Here is a 27,479-nt window from a genome sequence, read left to right as displayed (position 1 = left end):
AAATAGAGTTTAAACATTTGTTCCAATGTAATTTCAGTAGAGGTTGTGTAGTTCTCCTGATTGCATGGAGATTATAGGCTCGTGGTTCTTAGTAAATTTCTCCCCCCTCTCGCCACATTTCACCCCTCACCCTTTCCACCCCAGCAGTGGAGAGACAGACAGCGAGACGCAGAGAGAGAGAGAGAGACAGAGAGAGAGACAGAGAGAGAGAGAGGCTGACTCCCACTGTTCACCTTCTCTCTCAAGCTGAGAGAGAAGCAGAAGAGAAAGAGGGACGGAGAGAGGCTGTGACAGCGCACTGAGTCCACAACAACTTGTTCATATGGAGCCGTCAGCGGAGCGCAGACGGATTCATAATTACGCGGACTTACAAACGCCTCTCAGTGCGTGAGCTGTGTCCGAAATGGAAATGTACGAGCCGGCAACGAGAAGTAGTTCGATCCGGGAGGTCGTGTGAGAAAAACAGAACTCATGGTAGGTGTTTATTTCACCCTGTAGGCTGTGATTGACTGAGGTGCTGTGCGTCGCAAAAACAGCTGCTGTTAGTGTCTCCGTCCGCTTCCTGTCCTTGGAGTTCATGACCTCGGTTTGGAGGCTGCATGACTGTGTCTCTGGTGCGAGTCGGGGCAGAAATGGAAAAGTTTGGGGTGATCTGACTGTGTGTGTGTGTGTGTGTGTGTGTGTGTGTGTGCCCTGTATAAAACCGGAGACGTCGCCAACATAACGGGCTCCTTTCAGCGGAGCGGCGCCCGCTAACCGTAGAGAATGAATGGGTCACTATGAAGTCTAATCCCCAGTCAAGAGTTGACTCAGTTTTCTACGGTAAAAGTGGGAGAAAGAGCTGCTGTTTGCAAAGTGAGCTGCACATGCACTTGCATCCCGTGCATGAATAACGGGGGCGGTTGTTATCAATCAATACCGGGGAAATCAACCCGTGTCGCCACCAGCTCTGCAAAGCATTGATTTTTTTTATTTTTTTTATTCCATTTGGGATTTTTGCCTCATTTTCTTTGTGGCTGTGCGGGAATATCTGGCTTCCATTCATGAGATGCGTTGCAAGGCTCTTCAACCGTGAGAGCCAAAACAAAAGGATTCCCTGCTGACCAATGAGCGCAGGGGAAGCCTCGGGTGGGATGGAGCGGTCCTCTCTTCCCTTTGTCCTACCTGAGACACCAAAATAGACCAGTGACCGCTGCGAGGCAAATACGACACACAAAGAGACATTGTCTTCTTTACTTTTGCTTTTCTTTCTTTAACTATTCATAAATTCCGTTTGGTTGCACACCTTAGTTTCTATTCAGACCATTAGATGTTAGGAGGTCTACAGAGCTCAGGGTCTGAGGAGCCATCAAAGGACCTGCTAATTAAACTCCCCACAGCTCACACCACAGCATCCTTAACTGACTCCTAAACTTATAACAGTTTGCAGATCAGAGCTTCCCCGCCAGGCTGAGCTGCATGTAAATGCATCTCAAGACACATCTGCACTCTGCTATCACACAGATATGGATTCATGGGAGGGCTTCTAACTTTTGGTTAATGGTTGAGACATGCCCTCAGGGTGCATCACATCACTTTAACCTCCCCCTTCGCCCTCTCTTTACTTTCAAGCAGAACAAGTTAATGTGCAAAGCAACATAAGGGTTTTTAATTACTGTTCTTGAGCTTTTAATTAAGCACATGGTGTTTGCCAGCACATTAAACCATTAGAGTTTCTAACAGGAAGTGAGCTTAGTCGAAGAGATGGGGAATTTTCACCTTTATTACGTCACATAAAGTAAAATAACCATTCAAAAAGAACTGATAATGAAAATGACAGACTGCTTAAAGCTCATATTTTGTAATGATGCATGTATGTGCCGAGGTGCGTAGCTCCTTGCTTGCAAGTTGACACAGAGTCTGTGTAGGAAGCTGAGGCGTGGGCGTTGTAAATGTGGTGGGGATTCTTTTTTCTCACTGCAATATATTATTATACAGTGAGTGGGATGGATGATTAGAATGATTTAAATGCCATGACTGGGTGTAGCGCGCATGGCCTCTCGCAATCGCTCTGTTGTGTTTGGGCTCATTTCATCTCTCCCACCGCAGATTTCTGTGGAGCTATCGAAGCACTTTGATGAATTGCTCTGTCCGAGATAAGTTAAGCTACAATATTTCTGGCTGGTCATTCTTGATTTAGATGCAGCTTTAACTTGTGGCTTTGTGTTGAGCTGATGAAGTATGCATTTAAAAGAAGTACATAAACAATGAATCACATCAAATATGCATGTGAAGCAGGTCTTTGTGTAACGTTAAAAAAACAGCATGCAAATAGAGGCACAAATATATAATAATAGTTTTAACACAACTCCTTCATCAGTTACAAAAAAAGATGTTAAAGTTGAACCCGACTTTGATTACATGCAAATATGATCACAGCAGGAAGTGCAGCTTGTAGGATACATTTTCCATTACTGCTTTTCATTAGATGTTCTTAATTAATGCAACCCAGACAAAGAGGGGATGTCTTGAAATCTTTGAACAGTTCTCAAAGGAAGGCGATCAGAATCTGACTGAATTCAGTTTAAATTACCTTTCTGGGGTCACTTTGTGAAAACTGGGGAAAATATGACAACAAACCTGCACAGAACTATTGACCTTTTAGAGTCATTACACATTGACAGCGATAAAACATGAGTTCATGTTTTGACAAATCCAGAAACTCAGACTCGATTAAGACAAGTTCGAAAGGTGAAGTTCAGAGGCTTTTATTTCCCCATTTTCTGGAGGAGGCTTCAGTGAATCAGCAGGTCTTATTTCACTGTCTTGTTCCTGTGTTGTAACTGGATTATCTGTGTAATTTGCAAAGCAGACACAGTGCATGTTGTGCAGTGGAGCAGCTTTTATTAGTGGAGACAATTGTGGTCCAGATGAAGACTTTCCTGTGAACTCTTCTGCCATCCTGCATTTAATGTCACAAAGATTTAACACACTGGTGCTAATGTTTATTCACACAGTTTTCATTTCCAAAAGGAGAATGCTTCTTAGTTGCCACCCATAAATCTCAGAAAAAAATGTAGATTTGGAACTAGATTTATATTGTGTCAAGGCTTTGGCTGTATTATAATTCATCACAATTAACTAGCAAACAGAAGCAATAATAAAAGCTGCACTGCATGGCCTGGTTTGCTGCAAACCTCCTTGTTCCACATTTTCTTCATTTGTCTTTTGCGAGAACACAGGTTTGTTTGAGACATTGTGCGCAGGCTGCTGCACTGCCTTGGTATCTCATTCCCCAAAACCTTTGTCCATTCCTGTCCCATACCCTGTGCCCTTTCGTTTTCCCAGTGACTCACACATTTTGGCCCTGCTCTGATAACTCTGACACCTTTTTTCCCCTTCTCTGGGATGCTGCTCTTTTTCGGCCTGAGCGCCTGAAGCCGCACACTGTGTTCCTCATACGAAACCATTTGACCTCTCTTTTCAGGGTATTTTATTTCAGTCACTGCTGCAGGAAACTCAGTGTCAAGCGTGCGCATTAGGGGCCAATGTGTGCGGCTCCACAGGGCTCCTATGGGGTCCATATAGACCATCGACCCCCACCATCAACCCACATAGATGCAGGCAACATTAATACAAACAGGGTTAGCTAACTGCTCCGTTTCTCTCAAGATTTTAAAATCAACCTCTCCTACACTTTTCTTTTACCAACATTTTCTTCTAAGTCATGTGATTTATTATTCGTTTATTATTTATAAATTGTACCTGGTGGCGTTCTGCAGCCTTTCTGCCAGCATTTGGACAGATTTTGGAAAGTTACCTGAACATTGCTGCTTTACAAATTGTCATTTTAACTTATTTATGAATCCTCTCATTTGTCCTACCGTTGTGTTATTGTAAATATTTAGGTTGAGACTGTTAAAATGGAAAAAAAATATCAATCTGACAATGTCACCGTGGGCTGAGAGTGACTGTAGCTTGACTGTAGGTGTAAATGGGAGTGTTCATTTTTGTCTGTCTCTCTGTGTCAGCCCTGCTGACTGCTGACCTGTCCAGGGAGCACCAAGCCTCTTGCCAATGACAGCTGGGATTATCTCCAGCGCTCCCCCGCAACCCTTAACAGCAAAAGAGGTTAAGATAATGGATGGATGGAAATTAAAATGAAGACTGCTCATTTCAAATCAACTGCAGTGGATACATATCTCCACCTCATCAGTAAGCAGATAGAGTTTTTTACAGCCATCAGATGCTGTTTTGCTCTCTTAGGCTATCCAGCAGCCTATCAAAGCCCATGTTACCTTTTAAAGTTTCCATCTTTAGCTTTACAAATGTCACCAGTAACCTTTTGTTGGGAAATGTTTCACGGACCGACTGCTGTTTTTGTAAGCTCACATCTAAATGACAGCGAGCTCCAGTTTTAGACTGAATGATCCGTACAGGAGACGGGATCCAGCTGTGCTGAATGTGTAGGAGTTGGACTTTGAAAATAATGGTTCATGCAGGGACCCAGTGATGGATTGATCCTCTAATAAAGTTCTGTTATGTATTCGTGATGAGAGTAGTGGATCACTAGACAGGATTTGTGTGGCTCTGGGGGAGCAACCACTGTTGAAGATGCTGCTTCTGTTATGCAGCGCTCCAAGGCTATTTGTCATTCTGACTGATGAGCGCCCAGTGATTAAGCTAACATACTGATAGGCATTAATCTACTTTATCTGGTGATTGACCTGCATTCTTCAGTGTTATTGGCTCTAGTAAACAAGTGGAAGCAAGGCACTATCTAACATACTGTATTGTCTTTCACTTGTGAGAGACTGGTTATAGTCTATAAGGCCCAACATTTCATTCAGTGCTGGGGCTTGTGAACCTTTTTCTGTGGTTTGAAAAAGTCGTTCAAAGGCTGCTATAAGCAATATGAAAGTGGAAAACACAAATGAAACACTTTCATAGTTACATATATGCAGGACTCTTGTCTAATAAGACTGTGTGTGAACTGGAAAACAAGCTGGGACTTCGCGGTGCTGATTGGGAAGGTGAATCTCGTACCCCAGAGTTGCTGTGCATTGCTGCCAAGATGGGGGTCATTGCTGATATTAATGATGCTTGGGAAACTAAAATGGCTTTTATTCCCCTCACCATCTGTACCCAGTTGTGGCATATAGACAGAGTTTGGTGAATGAGAAGAGCCTTCTTTTGCAGCTAGTAGTTTAATTGATGGGGCTGTTTGGTGCGATGATCATATTACTCATGCAGAGAAAATTATGTGTTTACAATTATGTAAATACCCCATTTACTAAATACACCACTGATCTTGCTGCATTATTAGTGCTAAACATGATGCAAGGAGATGCTGCATGAGTTGAAAGCCAATTAATATACTTAGAATAATCCCTTAGTGGCCAATTGCTGCAATTTGTGTCAAACTTCAAACCTCTTCTCTGACACACACACACACACACACACACACACACGATATGCAACATAACTCCAGAATGTGACTGACCATTCTCAGTCATCCTTGTCAGTTTGCTTACATATCAAAGTAATGCAGTAATTGTTTTTCCATGTGCCCATCGCTAGAGAGAGCTGCTGATAGCTTATTCAGCACCCTGTCTATTTGCCACAAATTGTGTGGGACATTCACATCCCCTGCTTTAAATTGATTTTCACCTCAACCTGATACCTGACATTCCCTAAGCATGTTGCTGCAGAAAGAGTCGCAGTCAGGGAGGAGGCTGGGATAGATGGGATGGGTGTTGCCTCCTATTTAGTTGTTGGAAGGTCATATTGCTTTTCTAACAATCATTTCTGTGTTCTTTGAAATATATTCATTGTACTGTTTATGCACATGACTTTTAAAATCTATATTTAACGCACCTCGAATTATGGATGCTGTCATGTGTTGCCATGGAATCCCTTAGGTTAGCAGAAAGACCCATTATTAGTGGTTGCGTGTGTGTGTGTGTGTGTGTGTGTGTGTGTCTCCAGTATCTGTCTTCCAGATGTCACTCTAATGGGCCTCAACACAGACCTTTGGGGACCTCAGCAATGTTCTGCAGGAGAGATGTGTTCATTTTCCCATAACCTCTGGTTACTCCTTTTAAATGAGCAACCGTGAAGCCTTTCAATACCACGGCCATTTGTCTTTACTGCACACCGTGTGTTTTTTGAATGACCTTCAAACCACTGAGATTGTTTATGATAATTTCACACAGACCACTTTCCTGCCTCATCACCGAGCCACCAACGCATATCATTTCTGCTTACTACATTTAATATAATGTAACTGAGAATATGGTTAAGCGTCAGTGAGCAGCCGTGGTCCCTGGGTTCATTTAAACTTTACAGGAGCTCAGACTGGTAAACAGAAGAAACCTAGCATGCACTTGCCACCTAGCTGTGTGCCTGTTTGAGTTCAAAGGTCAACATAGAGTTCTGTTTACCAGACAGCCTTGAAATGTCCAGCATAAATGGGAGATGTATATGCAGGGCTGTTTATATTTTTGGCAGTAAGAATACTTGCTCCAACCTGGCCTGGATCTCAAAGAATTTGTGCAAATGTTGTTTGATCGCTGCAGCTATCGTTCTGTGGGATTATCCTTGCCAAGTTAATTTGAGAGTTTTATATCTGTGCAGGCAGCTGCTGCCCATATGAACCTTTTACACTTTGCAAGATGGATGTATTGCTGTAATGCGAACACCTCTACCCCTCCCTTCATTTGTCACAACGTGGCCAAACGGGTAGAGGTATGATTACACTCTTTTTTTTTCTGTACTTACAAAACATATTGAAAAGGACATGCATCGTGAATTGTGCTCAACTTCACACTCACATTACACTGTGAGAGGTGAAGTATACTGGCAACCTTAAAAATGAACATACCATGCAATATGGAGGATTACTCCATATTAAAATAAGACATTTTTATGATGACCCTTAATATGAAGAATTAACCTGCCTGCCTGTCTAGAGGAGCCTAGAGAATTTGTCCAAGCCTTCATTACTGCGAAGTCACATGTATAATGTAGCAGGGAAAAGATAAAGCACAGCATCTTATAAGTTAAAAATCCACAGGCCAAGTTAATATTATGGATCCGCTGGGACGCCCTCGAGTAGCCTCACTAAAACTTTTTGCATCAGGCCCACTCCACAGCGGCGGAGCAATAAGCCAGCCGACTTGGTAATAGCCTACATTTTGTTATTTCACACGTTTTCTTGGCAGTCGTAGGACTCTATCCGTGCACATATCCTTATCTAGCAGGAGGCTCAGCACAGTTAGAAACGAAGCTCTGACTGTTAACTAGGTGTGAAAGGTGACTGCACAAGGATTACTATACGTCTCCTGGAGAACGTCAAGAAGGCCAGCTGCTCTGAAAACAACATAGCCGGCGGGGCTTCTTCTCATCGTCACATATACAGAAGTCACAGGTGGAAAAGTGCAGTCTTTAATAACTTTTTTTTTTCAGTTGGCTGAGCTGGAGCTGGTTCTTTACAGGGCATTCAAAGCATCCATGTTGTATGAGAAGAGAAAAGCTGAATTTCTGTGAACTGCACCTGGATTCCTCACAATTGCGGGATTTGAGAAAGACTGTAGTTTGTTTTTGGGCAGATACTCAAGTTTTCCTTCTGCTTTAGCCACAGCCCGATAAGTAAACGTGCTAATTTGATGATGGTTGAGAAACGAGAGATACAGAAAAAGAAAGTTTTTCTCACGACTCATTTGATTTAACGAACAAGCTCCTCTTACAGTAAGTGTCTTTATTTGGCTGTCTCGTCTTCAGTGATCTCAGCTTATTATATAAGAGTGTACGGTGAGTACGGGGTATCATTATCATCATCTGTCTTCGTCATGTGTCTACTGAGAACGATGAATTACAAAAAAACACATCCCAATTGTATCTAACACAACTAAAGCCTAGTCACACCCTCATACATTACAACTATTGTGTTAACTTCAAGCATTAGAAGTGATATGTAATGCAGAAGATCTATAATCATAAGCTGTAAAGTGTGTGCTAAGTAGGTTTAAGTGTCATTCATTTCAAAACAGTTATGATTGAACTGATTTGTTAAAGCCTGCAGCCGATGAATATCACTACTAAGTATAATTTTACTACTGTCAGGTGAAAACGTGCTACAAGCTGCTAACATGGCTAAAAATGCATAATTGACATTTGACAGATGCAAGAATTATCAACCAAACAGTGCCAAAAAAACATTTACGGTTTTGTTTTTCCCAGCATCAGCTGTTCATGTTTACTGCCCATTTATGGCCACTAAAACCTCTACGTCTTCCTGTAGGCAACACATATCCCGAGCACTTTGATCTATGGAACAAATTTCACGACTTTACAGGCTCTCGTGATAGTCCCCGAGAGCGTTTACCAAAATACATACTGTATTTATATGTTACACAGATGTGCCATAAAGTCACATTTTTCTAGCGGTTTACCAACTTGAAGTGCCGAGCACATAACAGTGTTTACAGATGTGTCCTAAAAACGTCAAAGAGCAACAACATGCAGCATTGTTTAAGGCGTAAATACAGTCTTCAAAGTGTTACAGTCATACGAGTGTTACAGTTTTCTCGTCCATTTTCTGCAAGCTAATTTGAATCTGAGCCATTAATGCTGCTCTGTGGGTTCAGAGGCATTTCACTGAAAACCGTAAACATTCCCATTGGATTAATTACCAACTGCTTTTCCCCTAAGTCTGTCTGCTTCTTGTCAAAAAGGAAGATTAACAGCATATTGAACTTTGGTCCACATGTAGGGAGGCTGCCTGTCAGGTCTCATAAAGAGAGTGAGGAGTCGATCAGGAACAGGTGTCGGCGTCGGAGTGTTGAACAAATTCAAAGATGTAAAGGTTGGGTAATGGGACAACTTTAAGTATTGTTTTGAGTGTCTCTCTTATTCTTATAAGTACTGATCTGTAGACACTTTCTCTTTGGAGTTGCACTGTCTGTGGGAAACCTAATTTTCTCTCCACCTTCTTGGAAAACAGATACGTTGCTGAGTTGCTGTTGGTGCGTGATATTAAGTAACAGGCTGCAGTTGCCACCCACATTATTGGCGAATTAAAGCGTGAGAGATGGACCTCAAGGGGATGAGAAACCAATTGGCACATCTTTGACAAATCCCAAAAACAGCCGCCTACACAGCACCCAGCAACCATGAATCAAAGTGATATTTCACGACTTCTCGGTCACTTTGCTCCCCCCCCCACCCTCAAACACACACAAGATCTTTACAATAACTTTCCTCTGTCAGTCAGCATTCTGAAACTCTGCTGCGTCTTTTTATTTCAACCTACATCCCAACGTCTGTCAGCGTGACGCATAAAGATGTGACAGTGAACCAACATCAAAAGACAACAACGTCTGACCGCTGCCACAAAGTGCTCGACGCAGGATAAAACGAAGGAGCTGAATTAAAGCGACTGAAAGATCACTGCTCACTGTTCCACAAAAAAATAAAAGAAGCAGCAGAGAAAATATGGAAATACACGAAAGGATGTCTCCAGAATTATTTGAATTCAATGGGGTATAAATTTTCTAAAGTTAGATAATAAGTTACAGATGCATCACATCTAAGTTCATCCTGATAAATTATTCATTGGAAGCTCCTGAGCGAGCAGCACTGTTTTGCATATGCTCCTCAAATGTGAAGCTCACTTTCATTCGCACAAGAATTTCTTGATTGTTTATTGTGTTTGAGATGCAGCTCTTCAAATAAAATTACCATTGCTTTATTTTTATAATTTTATGTAAAGTAGGCTGCCATGCAAGAAAAGACACGTGAACCTTCACATTTCCTCTTATCTCCTAAATGATCGTCGTCAGAGCCAATTTAGCTTCATTGTACTGCTGCAGAGCTTTTCTTTTTTAAACAGCAATTGTTTTTCTGCAGCTTTTAATGACACCATCATAAGCACTTATCCACCTCAGAAGGAGTCCTAGCTGTGTGAGGCTGTCGGTGAAATTAAAAATGATGAATAAAAGATAAGACGGAACTAAGTGCTGAACTGGGACTCACGTGCACCAGCTCCCAGCTGAGCAGCAGTTGTGAATCCAGGGCAGAGGCCATGTTCCTCACCTCCCTGATCTGCAGCGAGTGTGTCTAAGGGTTGCGTTGATAATTAACCAGGTGCCTCCTCAGCCGGGTCACGGCCAGGTTCTCTGGTCTCCTGAGGTGCCTGCTGCTTCACTTCCTGGAGATTAGATCCTGATCTTTTGGTCAGCAGTGTGCGTGATCTGGGGGAATGTGATGGATGACTTCACTCCCTGGATAACTTGACCACTGAATCCACTCTGACTCACACATGAATACTGATCTTCTCTTTCTTGCTTGTGTTTCATGGTGTCATTTACGTGATTGGATTGTGCTGCAGTCCTTGGGGGCATTAGAGGAGGAAGCGACATATCTGACAGGTCAGACGGCTCATGCTTGCACTTTTATTAGTAGGCTTTGTGTTACAATATAGAGATGCAGACCGGTGCAATCTAATTTCCAGATGTTTCCCGTGTACTATAAGCCTATGGATTAATTTCACACTTCAGTAGCTTGCTTTGGTTCTCGCTTCATTTACTCCCACCAGTGATGTTTTTTCCAATTGATTTCTTCTTTATTTAAATACATACTCCACAGTTGAGGTTCACGATTCTCCTGTTTTTTTTTTTTTTTTTTCATGCACTTATTTTGATGGTTAAAATGGGATTTGAAAAAATCAATAAGAAAGAAGGTCAAATCAATGAGATGCCTCCTTCTATTTATTGAGAATGATCACGGGAGGGTGGGGGTGGGGTTGTAGAGAGTAGACAGTTTCAGCTAGCCCTTCTTCAATGTGGAAAATAATAATACAAGTATCTAGGTGAAAACTGGTTTGCACAGACAATTATTCGTCACAGCATCCTCAAAATAATTTTCAGCAATTTTCATTTTCTGGAGGGAGCACAGCAACAGCGAGCTGCTTCGTGAAGAGTTGCAGGTGACATTACACCTTTCAATGTGCCCTGCTGCACCGCTGCACTTCATTCACTGATGCATTTACTGAAACAGTGTGAATGACTTATTTGTTTGGCTGCACTCTAAAACCTAAACACATGCTGCTCGTCTGAAGCATTTCTGCCAAAGCAGCTGCTGATTAACTGTTTGCTGTAGTAACAGACCAGACATGTGGTTACCAAGGCAACCCCAGGCATTGACAAACAACACACAGACGGCATATTAGGACTAGATGGACTTATCCACAGTTTGTAGAGATCTCCATGGCAAGTTAAACTACCCTCGATACTTGAGGAGGCGATGTCGGTGTCAGCTGCAGCTATTTTTCACCAACCCTTTTTAACCAATCATGACGTTGTGGCAGTGTCACATGTCAGGCTGAGGCTCACAAATGTGCCACTCTTGCAGTGGCCTCATGCTGAACTTTAATTATGTTGAGTGGCCTTGTGGAAAAATATTTTTTTCAAGCTGACACAGCATTGACACCACGCTTTGTTCTCCCTTCTGACTGATTCTATCATCTTGACCTCAGCAGTGCTTCCTGTGTTTTTAGTGGACTTCCACCAAAACTCACTTCCCGTATCTTGGAAATATCAAGAGGTCACTGTTGTAAGGTCGTCCAGATGGTTTCTCAGAAATTAGCATACACTAAATGTGTTGTTTGCAGCCCTTCGGTTGGCTTTTACATTCAGCTCATCAGTCACGTGTAGAAAAAGACGTAAAGGAGAACTGCAGCACTGACATTCCTCCTATCTGAACAGAAACATAAGTAGTTTATTCCCTTATTTTGCAGCTCATTTGTTTTGGAGAATCTCTACGTGGTCCTAAAAATGCTTGAATGCTTGATGGATGGGCTTCTACTTGTATGATAAACTGTTTAGTACGACAGCGGATGCTTGAAATCAGTCTGTGAGAGTAGGTCGAGGGTACTCCCGGGCAGCTGCACACAGCACAAGGACTTTGTGGACAAAATGTGCTTTTCTATTCTCAAGGTCTCCCAAGTCTCTTCATCACAGGGTTTTAGTTCATTCTTTCATTTTGTGACCATGTTTTATATTCCATCTCAACTTAAACAGAGGCAAATTATGGAGCTTTTTTTTCCGGCATTGTGTTTGTGAAGCCAAACGACCTGCAGATTGTTGTTCATGCTGTACATCCTCTGCTTGTGTTCATTAGTTTTCACTTCTGTCACGGATATCAGAGTCAAATTCTAGTTTTCCATCTGCGTGGGGAGGCAACAGTGCTGTATTACTTTACACACCTGCACAATGAATCAGGGATAATCACTTGTTTATCACTCAGTATTACATAACCTACTCTAAACATCATACTGTCTGTACTGTTTGTAATGCAAACTGTGCATCAAGCAAGTATGAACAGGTTTCCTCTGTTTGCCTTATGAAAATTTGATTTCTTCCTCTATCCATCTTTGATTCAACTCATGATTATGAATTAAATATCCAGTGACTAATTTGTCTTTTATCAATTTTTCATCTAGTCTTTGTGGTACAGTAATTGAGATCAGGTCATCCCACTGCATCCCATTCTCCAACGTAACCACTCATCTGCCTTTCGCTCCTGCTGATAACTTTAAGCTGCCATGCAATGTAAACAGCGCTGAATAATAAAAGATGCTCTGACATTTAGATAGATCTCCTTACTCTGGTTCTCTGAGGACAGACTTGTCTTATGGAGTGTTTTTTTAGAGGATTCTGCAGACTTCCCAATGTAAATGGTTTAATGTTATCACAGTGAAAAAAACAACAACTTTAATCTGTTTAGGCAGTGAAGAAGAAGACGTCAACGCACGGAGATCTGTGAGGCTGACTAAGATATTTCAACAATTTTCTGTGATGTGGAGCATTGAGTTCTCTGTAGCAAGAGAAAGAGAGAGCTGGTGCTTTGCTTTGAATCAAAACAAAAAAGACCTTTTTTTTCTGAGGCCCATCAGCAGGCCATGCAATTAATTTCCTCTATTTGAAATACCACAGAGCCGAGGAAGTAGGACAGCGTGTTCTCCACTGCACACACTCCTTCTGCAGCCAGGTGCGATCATCGCTCTCCACCGTGATTTAAAGAAATGAATGATTAAAGTGTTTTTGTCATTTTTGTTGTTTGGGAGCATTTATTAGTATAAATAATATATTTTACAACCACAGATCATGGATAGGATTGGAAAAAAGCAGAACAAGATTCTCGCTGCTCAAATCAATCAATAAACCTGATTTATATTGCAACATTCCTGCAACTTAATGCAATTCAAAGTTTAAACAGTGAAAGTAATGGTGAAAATACATTCCAACTAATACACACAACAAATAAGAGACAATAAAGAGGGATTAGGACATTTTAATATAACAATTAAACTAAAGAAATGCCCAGAATAGCAATTCCTCAACCTTTTTTATGGCACCACTCAACCATTCTTATCTCACAATCAATGCCAAAGCAAAGGAATTTTCACAGCATGAGAAAAGCTGGAATATCACAATTTTGAAATTTGATTTGCTTCACCAAAAAGCATAATAGCGGTTTACAATAATAGATTCAACTGTTGATAATGTGTCCGCCCCTCACCGTGGCTCGTAACACAAATAATCATCCGGTATCGATGATGATAAACACAAAGAAAAGATTTCTTAAGCAGACGAGAAAAAGTACAGAAGAGAACAGCAATTAACGGCTGCTCCGAGAGACTGGTTCGTTTTTTTTTATCCGGAGTGGAGATGGACAGGCAGGAGCAGAGTGGAAAGCACACTTTAAACAAATCTGTCTGATTGCCTATTTTACTGATCGCTCTCTGAATGACAGGGTAGGCAGTATGAAGAGGTCTCACTGATGAGTTATTAAGGCTGTGGCAATTCCATTTGCGCCACACAGGGGAGGTACCCATCAGCACAGCATGCAGGCCATTACCACTGATGCCAGTGTCTTTGAAGTTAATTACAATCATTATGAATTTGAGTTATCTGTGTGGTTCGTGTGTGATCTTTTCCCACTGAGAGGAAACTTATCCTTTTGGACTTGAAGACTCTTTAAGTGAGGAGTATTTCCGTTTGTAGGAGCAGTTTTTAGCTCATAGCAACCCAAATATTTATCTGCTTACACATATAATTGATTAAATATGTATTACCCATCATACTTGGAATAAATCCCAGCTACAGACATTTGTTTCTATAGTGATCAGAGGCACAGAAACACGTCTTGTTGTCTTCTGCTTTTTACTATAACAGATTTAGAAGTTGTTACAGTAGATAGTGCGATCGTGTGCCATATTTGTCCACTGTTCTGCAGACGTATTTGTGTTCTAGTTAAGCCATTTCATCATGTTTGATGGACAGGAGCAATGTATTTGCTTTATGAATATAGCAGATCTGTCAAGCTGCCAGTCACCCACTGCTACAGTTACTGAAGATGATTGATTGATTTAGATGCGAGTCCCTTTGAGAGTGTCATTCTCTCGTTAATGACGTCTTTTTTCCTCCCCTGTTCCTATCCATCTCTCCACTCTCTTTTTACTTCTCGGCCCTCATCTCTAACCCTCACGCCCTCCTCTTCCTTTTGTCTAGTCAATGCCGGTCAATGCCTGGGCTAATGGCATGATGACTGAAGATCAGCATACAAACTTTAACAACAGCAAAAAGAGAGCTTGTTACCAGAGCAGCACCCTGACAATTTCATTCTTCTAGGGCTTTGATTACACAGTGTACAATTCATAGCTGTGGTGGAACATAACATTTGACCTGCAGTAATTGCATTTCTGTTAAAAGCAAAGCTCTTAGTGTTTTTGACTTTCATCACTTTGAAAAGTTTGAGAACATTAAAAAAAAAAACATCATTACAGACTATTGTACGTGAGCTTGTTCTAAAAAACTTTTAATGCAAGAGAAGCACCATCTGCAACGTGTGGGCAAACTTTAATTGAAGCAGCCATCATCATTTATTTTTTTATTTGGCAAGTGATAAAAATAATCCTGCTTCTAAGGATAGGTTGGATTTTTTGGCTAAAAGTGACAACATTAAAATCTCACTGTGGTTTGAGCTTTTTGGAGCGAGTCCAGTTTTCTTTAAAGCCTGCCTTTTCACTGAAGTCGCCGTCAGACGAACTTCTTGAGGGCTGGAAAATCTGTCTTTCCAGAGCAGGGCTTGTTATTTCTCCACCTGTCTCCCGGAGAGACTGCTGCTGTGGGGTGGCGGTGAGAGCACAGCTGGGGGTAAATGACATTGCTCGAGCAGGGAGGTAGGAGCTCTCCAGTCATCCTGTTTTCAGCTCTTCCACAAGCACCACAAATTTACAATTGTGTGAAGGGTGTGGGCGAAGGGCAGCGGGGATGGGGAAAGACAATATCAGCAGCCGTGAGCTGGAGCGATGGTTTATTTCCATAGCACCTTTACCTTACAGTACATTGTGTGCAGGCAGGGACAGGTTGCAGGTATACTATGCCAATCTTGTGGCTGCATCTATACAGTTTTAACTGTGAACATCTAAACCACACTCACAGACACCCCACTCTACCTTTGAAACATGTCCTCGACCCTCAGTCTGTTGAATTTTTGTCATCATTATGCTGGATTGTATTCATCGTGTTGGCTCAGCTCCAGTCACAAAGAAAGCCTCAAGGATAAAACTAAACGGTGCAGCTGCAGGAACATTATCATTAAAGATCCCCAATTCTTTCACCCCTTAGACACTGGCCCTCTTTTTATCTGCAGGCGACTGTTGATCCCTGTGAATTCATAGTGAGAAATGCCATTTTCTGATAATATAATACATTCTCTGGTCCAAACCGAGTATCTGTAATATTTGTGCCTCTCCCCAGGAGAGTCTGACATGCAGCATCACAGTTTCTAGGCTGTGTGCATCTCTCGCCCTTATCTCTCACTCCACATTGTGATTCTGATGCACGTAGATAATGGAGGGTGTAAAGGGTGCTGCTGTGCTGTCTGATTTATACAGGAAGTGTAGAAGGAAGTTATAAAAAAACAAAGTGGAAGTGAAAGTAGCTTAGAGCTGAAAATTGTCATATTAGTCATGATTAAAATGACATTAAGAAAAAAAAAAAACAAATCAAAACAACAAAACAGATTCTTTCAGTTTTCTCTCTGCTGTGAATTCATTCCTGCTCATCACAGTCTGAGGTTGTGTTGCTACAACTGCAGAAACACACAGGTTCCTTCAGCTCCACACTGGTCAGCCACGACTCTGAATCCAGCTCATACTTGAAATCTTACATCTCTCATGGGTCATTTTAATGTGGGAGGCTCGGCAACACAGACAAACGTAGGTAGTAAGGAGTTTCTTCAAATATTTCTTAAGATTTGGGATGTTACTGCATCAGCCCACATGTGCACAGTGAGTCAATATTGACAGCTCTCTTTATGTCATTTTCTTTTTCTGTTCCTAGAAAGGCGTCAGCGGATGAAGTGGGCTGTTCTCAGCAACCCATCATGGCAATCGCATGTCATTCTAAAACCTCCTGTCTGCCTGGCCCCTGCTTCCTAACGCCTTCCTGTGTCTGAGCTGTCACACCTGGGATTCGCAGGCTGTTGACACCATGACACAGATGGACTACAAATACAGCCTGCTGGGCACGGCAATGGACGACTACCACAAGAGGCCGTTGCTCCTTCAGGTGGATGACACGCCCATGAACCACTTCGCGGTCTTGGAGGTGAAACGGGAAATACCAAGGCGCTGGAGCACGCTGGGCTGCTTCCGTAAGATCCGTCTCTACAGTTTCCTCTTTGGGTTGGCCGTCATGTTCCTCATCATGGCTTCATACATTCTGACAGGAGACAAGAAAGGCCTTCTCCTCACCCCATCTCCCTACCATGTTAGCAGCCTGGTCAGCCCAGGACCTTTTGCCTTTAACCTCTCCTCCGTCAAGGACTATGCACATATCAAGCTGGTGGTCAAGTCAATCACATCCAAGGTGGAGTTTCGAAGCCGCCGGCAGGTTCCAGAGCTTAAGGCGCTGATGAACAGTGAGCCACATGTGAGTCAAAAGTTGCTGTATATCTGTCTTATTTATCATTACAAAGATCCAGAAGATGCAAAATCAAAATTAGATTTATTATCAGACCGTTTGCCTCAATGAATCCATCAGTGTTTGACTGTGTAAATATTATCGCTCTAATTTAATCATAATACAAACACGGGCCAGATTGATATTGATCTTGCTTTTAATTGACAATCTCAGATGTGTCTTGAAGTGTAATTAAATGCTAAGTGAAAACGTTATTCAAATCAGTATTCATGCCTCCATGCTGTCTACACAGGGTTCAGAACATCTATGCTGGTTCAATTCCCCACTGGCTGCAGCTTCTAATTTCATTTATTAAAAGATAAAACTGTTCTGAAAACCTTGTATAATTCTTCATGTCGCACCAGATAATTGCATATGTCCCCACCTTTTTTTTTTTTCAGGAGGGATTTAAAGCTCAAAGTCATCCCCACAGTCTTCAAACACTCTGGCCCCATGGCTTTCTCACCTCAAAGATTGGTTCAATTAATTGTTAATCCTAATGATAATGGCTCGCGCCAGGGTTATTTGCAACGTAACTAATTTCTTATTGAACATGCTAATGAAAGGGAGAGTGCGGCTGTAGGACAATCAATACCACTGTGGATGGATCTGGCATTAATTGTCCTTAAAGTAGCTGTTTCTCACGTTCCCTGAGTGAATCACAGTAACACAGGCCCTTGTTGCATTTGATCACCAGAAAATGCAAACGTCTTGTGATCTTGTGCAGATTCCACTTAGATGTTGTGTCTACATGAAGGCTGCTTTGAAATTGTTTCAACAAAACCTCTTCCTTTAATGTATCTATGAAATAAACATATTGATCTTCCATCCTGCAACCCAGTCTCCTAATTAATGATGTTCTACACAACTAAACTGCAATAACAAATATGTTGTTGTGAGGAACTTAATTGCAACTCGATTACATTTCCTGTTAAACACAAATAACACAAATGACAAGTTGCAAATATGTTTATACTTATACCATCAGTTCAACATCCACAGCTTCAGTGACACAGCCACTTGACACAGTCTGATGTCTTTTCCTTTACAGATGTTTTCTGTTACCCCTCACAAATTTCTGCCGGGTGTGAAGAACCCCTGCTGGTACGAGGAATACACTGGGAATATCACTTTGGACCCATACAGGACAAACTTGTACGCGCGCTATTCGAGGCGATTCCGGACTGTGTTTCAGCACTTGAGGAATACTTTTCAAGAACACTTGTTTCACCGTGATGGGAAACTCTATCGTATGCGGTGCCTTCCTTATTTCTACATCATTGGGCAACCAAAGTGTGGCACGACGGATCTGTATGATCGACTGAGGCTGCACCCGGACGTGAAGTTCACCACGTTCAAAGAGCCACACTGGTGGACCCGTAAGAGGTTTGGTGAGTATAAAAAAAATATGATTTGACATGAGAAATTTTGTAAAATAAGTTTGAAATGTGACTCTGCATTATATCATTTTGACAAAGCCACACTCCTGGGAGCTTGAAGGAATCTTATCCTCAAAGGCAGACGTGTCTGTTTCATAACAATAATTAAATTTATCTCCTGTATTCTCCCCATTATAACTTTGTTAACATGTTGTAGATCGTGGTAAAGTGTAGTAAAGACCTTAAAGTGTTTCATTTCTACAGTTAATTGGAGAAGTCTCTAGGTTATTGACTGAAACTTTCTCACTGATAAGCTGAGATTTCTCTACATCAAATAAACCAAAAACTGTAACCACAATAGTTTTTTTTTTTTTTAAATGCAGCACCTAGCTGGATGTGAGTCCTGAAAGTGACGTGGGTAAAATGTGTCAGCTCACTTTCCCAGTGCAATTAACACAGAAACTAATTCCCATCGTGTGATGTGCGTGAGTATAGACCGAAAACTCAGGTGTATTTCATACCTGAGAGTTGTTAGCTCCAAATTTACAGCTCTAATAGTGCATTTACAGCCTTTATTACTCCTCCATTCAACATTTTGAATCCTAATCATCTTTTGTTCCCCATTCTGTGCCTGTTTATACCACTATAGCTTCGTGCCACCTTTTCTATCTTGATGTATAGATGCTCATGAACAGCTCAACCAGGACTATATGCAGAAGCATCTATACTAAACTGTACTAGATTTGTCCCTTTTTCAAACCACTTGAGAAACATGGCTTCTTCGTTCACTTAGAACCCACATATGTGGGCGCACTGTTTCCTGTATATTTTGCAAATGTTCACGTTGCTCTCATTCCTTGCAACACATCTCCCCAGTGCAAACGTTTCCTTCCTCCAGCTTCTAGTTCAGCTTCGTTTTACAGATTCAGAAAGATCTGTTTTCTCCAAATTGAAACCTAACTGATAATTAGTGTCCAGAGAAGCAGTAATAGTTCGAACTTCTGGAGGCTACGACTCTAATTTCGTCTTGCTTTCGCTCTCTAATAAAATGAAACATCATCCCCAGTACCTACACACTTTTTTTTGTTTTCCTTTATAACTGAGACAGCCATTAAGGCTCATGAATAATGGAGACGCTACAGCAGCTCAAACGGAAGGCACCAGGAGTGAGTCAGTGGATGTGTGTCACTAATGAGTGTGTGTGCATTTGTGAAATACTGGAATAAAAAAAGAAAAGTGAAGAGCAGCAGATAAACTGTAGGGCACTGATCTGCCTCTTGACTGATGTCCCTGTTCAAAGTCAACTCTGATTACAAAATCAAAAGCAAATTAGATAATGACTTTAAACTGAGTTGAAAGACGCGTACATACAGATAATGTTATAATTCTCCTTTAAAAACACTATCACGTCGGTGCACGAGGGCTCAGTTTTCATGGTGAATTCTCACCGCGGATGAGGATGAGCGCCATTCTTCTTCTCAGAAATGACTGATACATACATTTTGTTTTGCTTGAAGCTGCCTGTCTAAAATTCCTAAATGATTTTAATAATTTCACCAGGGCTTTTGGCAGACTACTTGTTGAGGCTGCTACAAACAGTATTGGCCACATTTTTTGAAAAATCCATCCAAATTCTCACCGCAAATATCAAAGGAGGCTTGTCTATCTCAGCCAAAGGGATCCTTTTGAAGTTTATCCAGTTGTTGACTATGCCCCTAATCCCTCTGAGACCCACAAAACCTAATTGGTGAATTGATCAGTCTGCGTGAAATTCTCTGAGTTGATACAGTAATTATTTGAACCTCATAAAGCTGCTGGATGTGGAGGAGTTGTTAATTTGTCTGTGTCATGCCTGTGTTTTCTGCAGCCTTGTGATGTTGCATAGCAGCAAATACAGTTGTATCCCAAGGACATATGTTCCCTGTGTTTTTCTACTCTCCATCCCTTCTAGTGCTCAGTGCTACGTGCTGCTAATCAGCACTTTTCTCTTATAATGTCCTTTGAAAAACACCCTCAATTCAAACAGTCTTGTTTCCTTTTTCGTTATTTTTTTATTTCTCCGGAGGCTCCACTCCGTCGCTGCAGTGAAAAGGTGATTGGATGCCACCTCAGCCAGATCGCTTTCTTAGAAGAGCGGTTTGAATGTTAAGCAGATGTGTCCGTCATATGCGGTACAATCAAGAAACAAAGGCTATTTGAAAGTTTTAGGACGTTAATTCGTATCAAAAAGTAATGGGATGGAAAAAAGAAACTCCTGGAATGAAACAAACCAGCTCCATCGCATGAATAATGATGCAGGCTGCATGCTTCAGAGGGTTTACTCGATTTTTCTAATCATGTTTTCCTGCTAACTAGAGGAAGGTGTTTTACCACGACTCCACCAAAGCATCACTAAATGTAGCAGATGCTTGAATCACCTCATTATCCTTATAGTGCATGGATACTTCTAAGTCCTACAATGAATCTCCGCAATTGCCTAGTAAATTGTAATTACATTGCACACCACAGCAGCTCAGATGGAAAACACATTTGCCCGTCTTGCATTTAAAGCACAAGCTTGTCATTGGCCAGTAATTGGAAACACAGAAAACTATGGACAGTATTCTCTGCTGGACTTGAATTGGATCCGAATTTGAAGTTTATCATAGCAATCCAATCTGCAGTCAGGACAAGATAGAAATCCTAATGACATCCTTATCTAAGCCGAAGAGGCCAGGCAGGAATAAAAACATAGCTGATCAATCCACATCTATCTTGAGCTGATAGAAAAACATGTTAGTATGCCTAATTCTAAGCCTGTCTTCCTCCTCCACCAGGTATCATTCGTCTCAGCGAGGGCTTCCATGATCGATACCCAATCGAAGACTACTTGGACTTATTTGATCAGGCTGCTTACCAAATCCAGGGAAACCTCACAGCAAATGCAAGTGGGAGCCCCAGCCACCCTGACATCATCATAGGTAAAACGGTGCATGTACAAAATGTAATGATAACAACAGGACACCTTCTCCACATACTTTATTAATTGTGTACGCCTTTCCTTAAAGTTATCCAGTAAATACAGGATCTGTAAAAATTAAGTGGTACTGATGTCTGAACATAATCCAGGCATATTTTCGTCCAACTGTTCAAGACCAATCAGACCCAGAGAGCGCTTTTTAAACGTGATTTCACGCTAACTCTACTCTTACGTGCCTGTAACCAAGACAGTAAATCTCAATCACAGCTTCTGACACGAAGAAAGCAAAGCAGCAGTTAAACCCCTACGACATGAAGCTGCTTTTAAAGCATCTGTCTATTATACTGAAAAACCACTGGCCCGTGACAGAATGATTATCTAAGAATTACATGTTAGTGGGAAGCCAAAGGATAAACCGAAATGATGCGTCAAACACTGACTACTATAGTGTAATCAGCACAGACATTTCCTTTCCAGTGTTCAGCCTTCCTGTTTTGTCACAGTGTCACATGATGTCAGAGAACAGGTTTAGCTCCCCTCCCTTTGCTGAATCATATTAGTTACTCAGATCATGCATCAGCACTGTGACCTGTGTGTGCAACGTGGACTGACAGTACTACGCGCCCTCGCCGGGCTGCAGTCAACAGCATTTGGCTCGGGGTGAGCAGACACTTGCCTGGAACTTCACTTTTAATCTTGCATCCAATATTACAAAGCTGCTATTACAGCAGCAGGTAGCGAGGCTGAGGCATGGGCCACGCTCTGCAGCAGTCACTCTCACTCCGGAGAAGGATGGTGATTTTTAAGAGAGCCAGTGAATCAGCCCTAAAGAGAGGCTGTAACAGCTTAATAATACTGGACTTCCTTCTGCTTCATTTAGCCACTTCACTGAAGTGCTGTAGAAAGGAATAATTGTTTTTTTTGTGTCAGGGCAGCAATAATATCCACAGCGGGGTGGAGAAGTCTTACAAACCTCCTTCTGTATCTGCACATCCTGCTTCCAGCCCCTCTGCTTCCATCTGTCTCGGTCTTTTCCCGTCACCCAAACACGATCTGAAAGAACTGCTCAGCTGCGAAGAATAACTGATTTAGGTTTTTTAACAATAGCCTTTTCACACCGGAATGAGTTGGTGCATTGAGCGCAGCTTAGCATGCCGCCCTGTTTTGTTTCACTCTTTGAGTAAATAATCCTCGTAAGGAGGGAGCGTGCCAAAGTCCTACTCAGTATTCACACTATGTCCTGGGAGAGTCCAGCAAGGGACAGGCCCATGGCCAGGATCTTGGGCTTCTGACTGCCTTCAACTGCCAGCCAAGACCAAGCCACTGTGAAACAACAGAGTCACGCCAGTCTTGCCCTTCCATTTGTCCTAAATAGACCCTTCTTAATGAACATGAAGACCTTGAAATATGCATGATCACAGTGTATATCATTGCAGTGATAACAGCATTAGCAGCGAACCTGTTCCACTCTCACCGTTGTTACACAAAATAGGTCCTATCATCCATTTTTCAGAGGAAGGAAGGCAGATAAGGCCCTTGTTGTGTTCCCTCCAAATACATCACAGCTTCACTTCACAGATAAGAGCATAATGAAGGCACAGACAGCCTAATGAATCCTGAATATCATGTCTTAGCACTGCCTGATAAAGTTTCTGCACACATTGTTTGAGACTCTTTATGAGCACCAGAGCTGTCACTGTGTGGATCGAAGTCGTTCCACAATTACGCTAACAGCTGGAGATGTAATTATGCTTTTTTTTTTTTTTTAGTTTGTGCACTAGAATTAGAATTTCTCTCTTTATTGACTTGTTGCATGTGTGTTGGGAACATGCTGTGCATGTTGGATGGGTTCAGTCTTGATTTAGAGGCGATTACAGTTCATTTTTTGCCAATTTTAAAATTTTATCTATCTGTATTATTTTTCATAATCTGTGCAGATACAGAATAGTAGAAAACTCCAGGGGAATATTGGATTTTAAAAAATGACCTCTGCAAAGTGAAAACTGAGCAAATGATTTACTGTTTTCTTACATGCACGGAGGGATCAGTGTTGTGTTTTCTTTCCAATTTAAATTATCTGTACTGTCAATGTGTCTCTTTACTGTGAACTAAAATGCAAATCTATTTCTAAAGAAGGACAAAGAAATTGAGTTCTCTTCAGTATTGAAATCTGATTTTTTTTTTTTTGATTTAACCGTTAATGAATTGATCAAAACACTGTAAAAATTAGTCCATCACAATTTCATTGAACAGAATAAAGGCTAAATGCCTTAACAAGCTGGGAACATGAAAAATGTGGTGTGTTTGCTCAAAAACAACAATAATCTGATATCAAAATACAAAATGGGAAACAATGTCCAACCTACATCTAACCACATTGCATGCTAAGCAAAATCCTGTAAAAACAAAGCACAACAAAAAACATTGTGTCTGTATATGTTTGTTTTGGTTTGTCTCTGCACGACTGTAAAGTTGCACAAGCATGGTGGTCTGCGTCTGTGTTTTTATTTAAACCACTGTGGGTGTGTTGTGCAGGAGAAGCCAGTGCATCCACCATGTGGGATAACAACGCCTGGGTGTATTTCTATGACAACAACACAGAGGAAGAGCCACCCTTCCTCATCCAGGACTTCATCCATGCCCTGCAGCCTGACGCCCGCTTCATAGTCATGCTCAGGGATCCAGTGGAAAGGTGGGCTGTTTCACTTTCTCCTATTCTATATTCAGACCAGGTGAATATGAACAACAACAGAGAGTTCTGACACACATGCTGCCTCCTTTGTACATCAGGACATTTTACCCTGCAGATACAGACATGTCTTTACCCTGTTTATAAAAAAACAAGACATGTTGTCACAGAAGATCTAGTTTTTACCCAGATCTATCTAACATTACACAGATATTGCTATGACGGCTTTATCAGACGCTTGGAGAGCTCGCTGTTAAATGTCTATGAGGCATTCTGTTGAAACAGGGATCACTTTATGCTATTAATGTTTGCCGAACATGCTCCCTGTAATTGCCTCTGTCAAATCACAGCCTGTGCAACCTTTCCCAAAAGCAATTCTAGTGGAAATGAATCGTATGCTCAATTAGATTAACGGTGCCGTTTTTATTAGGTGAGACTTGTTTACAATGTAGACATCTCCACGATACAGACACCGTCTAACACCTCAGACTGAATCGTAATGAAGTGTTTACATTGACTAAATCCTGGCACTAGCAGTTTTGTCACTAGAATCACTAGTGCATGATCAGCATAATGCTGATAGGATAAAAGTTTAAAAAGTTAGAAATAGATAAAAACACATTAAAAACATTGAGACATTTCCTCTTTGTTGTCTTGCAGGCTCTACTCTGACTATCTTTACTTTGGTATTGCCAATAAATCTGCAGAGGACTTCCATGAGAAGGTGTCAGAGTCGCTGCAGTTATTCGAGGGGTGCCTTACAGAGTACACAATGCGCTCCTGTGTGTACAACACTACTGTCAACAATGCCATGCCAGTGAGTAGACCCTCCCTTCCGGCTTCTGTGGCACAGCCCTGCAGAAACCAAGCATTTAATGACCGGCGTATTAGCTGGTGGGAAGAAAGAAATAGAAAAGGGGTGAAAAAGACAGATGGAGTGAAATCCCCACTTCATTAGCACATGCTAAAGCTTGCAGGCCTGCTTTATGAAAAGGCTTGGCAACACTGTTAAACCACAGAGCAGTGCAGCATCTAGAGCTTTTCTTTGTACCACAAGACTTAGTTTACCAGTGGCGTGAACCCCATTCTTTCTCACAAAACAGTCTAAACCTCAGTGCTAGCGAGTGAAGGGCCCCAGAGTGCGGCCCCTGGCCAGCTTTTATCACAATGGCTGGAGGCAGACTAGCTGAAAGGGAAAGGGGGGGAAGTAGCCCGTCTTCTTTTGCCTCCCCCTACAGGCTGACTTGTATTCAGAGGTCCTGCTCCGCTACTGACAAGCTTAGTGGCCCCCTGAGAGCATGCTCACTCTCTGCCACTGGCAGAGTCGTCCATCCACTAACATCTCCTCAGACTTATTAGACCATGTGCAAAGCATTACAGCGGGCCTTACAGTGGTCTCTCATTCCTGTGTCTCCTTGATAGAAGTTTTAGAGCTCAGATGAGAGAGAGAATGGGGAAAAAAAGACAAACACCAGTGTGGGAACATGACTGACCTTCATTGTTCTACGAAATCGATTTAACAAAGGAAGTCGCCAGCCTGGCTGGTGTGCATTAATTATGAATGGGCTTTCAGCTTTGCTAAAGAAGTAAAATTACATACACTAATTCCTTTCTCAGGAACAAGGTATTTTGTTTACACCTACTCTGAACATTGTAGAATAATTTAAACCACAATAAGACTACATGCAGATATGAAATCTCATAGAAGATCAGTGAGCAATTTATTTGAGCTGCACTGTAACTAAAGCTAGATCGTGTAAACAATCAAAATAAGATATACAGTCCAAACCTACAATTAATACATCACAATAATGGATGAAAACATAAAGAAATAAAGTGAGCATCTGGTCCACTGACAGGTAGCGATGCAGGTTTTAACACCATATGATACCAGCACATATTCAAATGCCCACACGGTACCAAGCTTTACCTAGCTCAATGCATAGCAGAGGTGGTGGAATTTCCTCCCTCCCCCTGTTCATCTCCTGAAAGTAGTTAAACCCCAGTGTCCCTCAGCTGAGGAGGAGGTTTCTTGGATAGGGCTCTGTTTTCTCACATTGATTATTTTGTTTTGTGCCCTCAGGTCAGATTGCAAGTTGGTCTGTACATTGTGTACTTACTGGACTGGCTGACCATCTTCAGCAGAGAACAGATTCTGGTCCTGAGGTTGGAAGACCACGCATCTAATAGGAAATATACAATGCACAAAGTTTTTGACTTCCTTAACCTGGGTACGTCCGCAACACATACGTGCATATGAATTCTCTTAATAAAATACAGATAGACAGTCGTGTGTGTTAATAAATGCATGTCAGAGACATCCCACTCATTTAAAAAATAAGCAACAGTTTTAAACTTTAGTACTTTTTCCACTGGCATTATGAAAAGGAACAACTTTTCCTTGGCATATGTATTCAATTACTGCCCTGGTATACAGTTCATACTGTAAAGTTTGGCTCTGTAGTCTGGAGCACCTCTTATTTAGGCCTCACTCACTTCACCCAATAGTCTAATTGCCACAAAGAGCTGCCAACACCTGCCAAAGTGTGATTACCTCCTACAGTGTTAAGTCTTCTGCTCCGAGTACTGCTGATACACAGTGACATTTCAAGTTCCTTTACTGTATTTTCTGGGTGTTACAGGGCCGCTGACAAAAGAGAGAGAGTCAGACATCACAAGAAGCCCCGCGTCAAACACCAGGAGGCCAGCTGACAAAAACTTAGGACCCATGCTGCCCATCACTAAAGAGATCCTGCGAGATTTCTACACTCCGTTTAATGAGAAACTGGCCAAAGTGCTGCGGAACGACTCTTTCCTCTGGGAGAACGACTCTAAACTCTGACAGTTCATCTAGTTAAAGAAAAAAAAAACTGACAAAAATGACAGCCAGCCCCTTTGTTTGAGTTTCATCTCTCTCAAGTGCCCATGAAGATCAATGCTTTTTTTATTTAAATTATTTTTTAAGTTATAAAAGCAGATATGAATCAAAGATAGAAAACAGCACAAGCGTGTGTGTGTGTGTGTGTGAGAGTGTGTGAGAGAGAGAGAGACAGTGAGTGAAGAAATGTGACCAGGTCTCGACTGTTTTTTTGTGACCAGATGTACAAAACTAAATAGTGATTTCACAACTATTAAAAAAATCCTGTGCTATCTGTTGGAGTTTGGTTTGATTAATTCAAAGATGATGCCTAATGTTATTTTTCCCTCCAACACAGCTGAAATATATCCAAGGAGATCAAAATGTTTTGCACTGCACCTCTTGCCAATAGTGTTACAGTGTTATAGTGGGGGTTAGTGAAGTAACAGCACCCCCTACTGGGAAATACATGTTGTTGCAATCATTCACCTTTTTGAATAATGACACACCAAAGGCTAAATAATGTTGAAAATATAGACTGCAACTGTATGTATTCAGGGATGTTCTGTATTAAGACATTAAAAGA

The 27,479-nt window shown here is 41.6% G+C and overlaps 1 protein-coding gene across 3 annotated transcripts; it reads left to right on the top strand.

The window, feature by feature from the left end:
* Nucleotides 1–216: 216 nt before the first annotated feature.
* Nucleotides 217–27,479, top strand: LOC113156344 (carbohydrate sulfotransferase 15-like). 3 transcript variants are annotated; one of them, XM_026351421.1, is made up of 8 exons: nucleotides 217–474; nucleotides 16,389–16,979; nucleotides 18,061–18,400; nucleotides 21,205–21,348; nucleotides 23,883–24,039; nucleotides 24,697–24,853; nucleotides 26,120–26,267; nucleotides 26,679–27,479. In XM_026351421.1, the coding sequence occupies exons 2-8, from the start codon at nucleotides 16,539–16,541 to the stop codon at nucleotides 26,876–26,878; spliced, it is 1,587 nt and encodes a 528-aa protein (XP_026207206.1). In that variant the 5' UTR covers nucleotides 217–474; nucleotides 16,389–16,538; the 3' UTR covers nucleotides 26,879–27,479. The 3 variants fall into 3 exon arrangements, with proteins under 3 accessions (XP_026207206.1, XP_026207208.1, XP_026207207.1); XM_026351423.1 differs by lacking the exon at nucleotides 217–474 and adding an exon at nucleotides 6,903–10,409; XM_026351422.1 differs by lacking the exon at nucleotides 217–474 and adding an exon at nucleotides 10,815–16,264.

The sequence above is a fragment of the Anabas testudineus genome, chromosome 19 (assembly GCF_900324465.2).
Source record: "Anabas testudineus chromosome 19, fAnaTes1.2, whole genome shotgun sequence".
In the NCBI taxonomy this organism is placed as follows: Eukaryota; Metazoa; Chordata; class Actinopteri; order Anabantiformes; family Anabantidae; genus Anabas; species Anabas testudineus.
The sequence above is the reverse complement of the archived record's forward strand: the minus strand, read 5'-3'. Positions and strand labels throughout refer to the sequence as shown.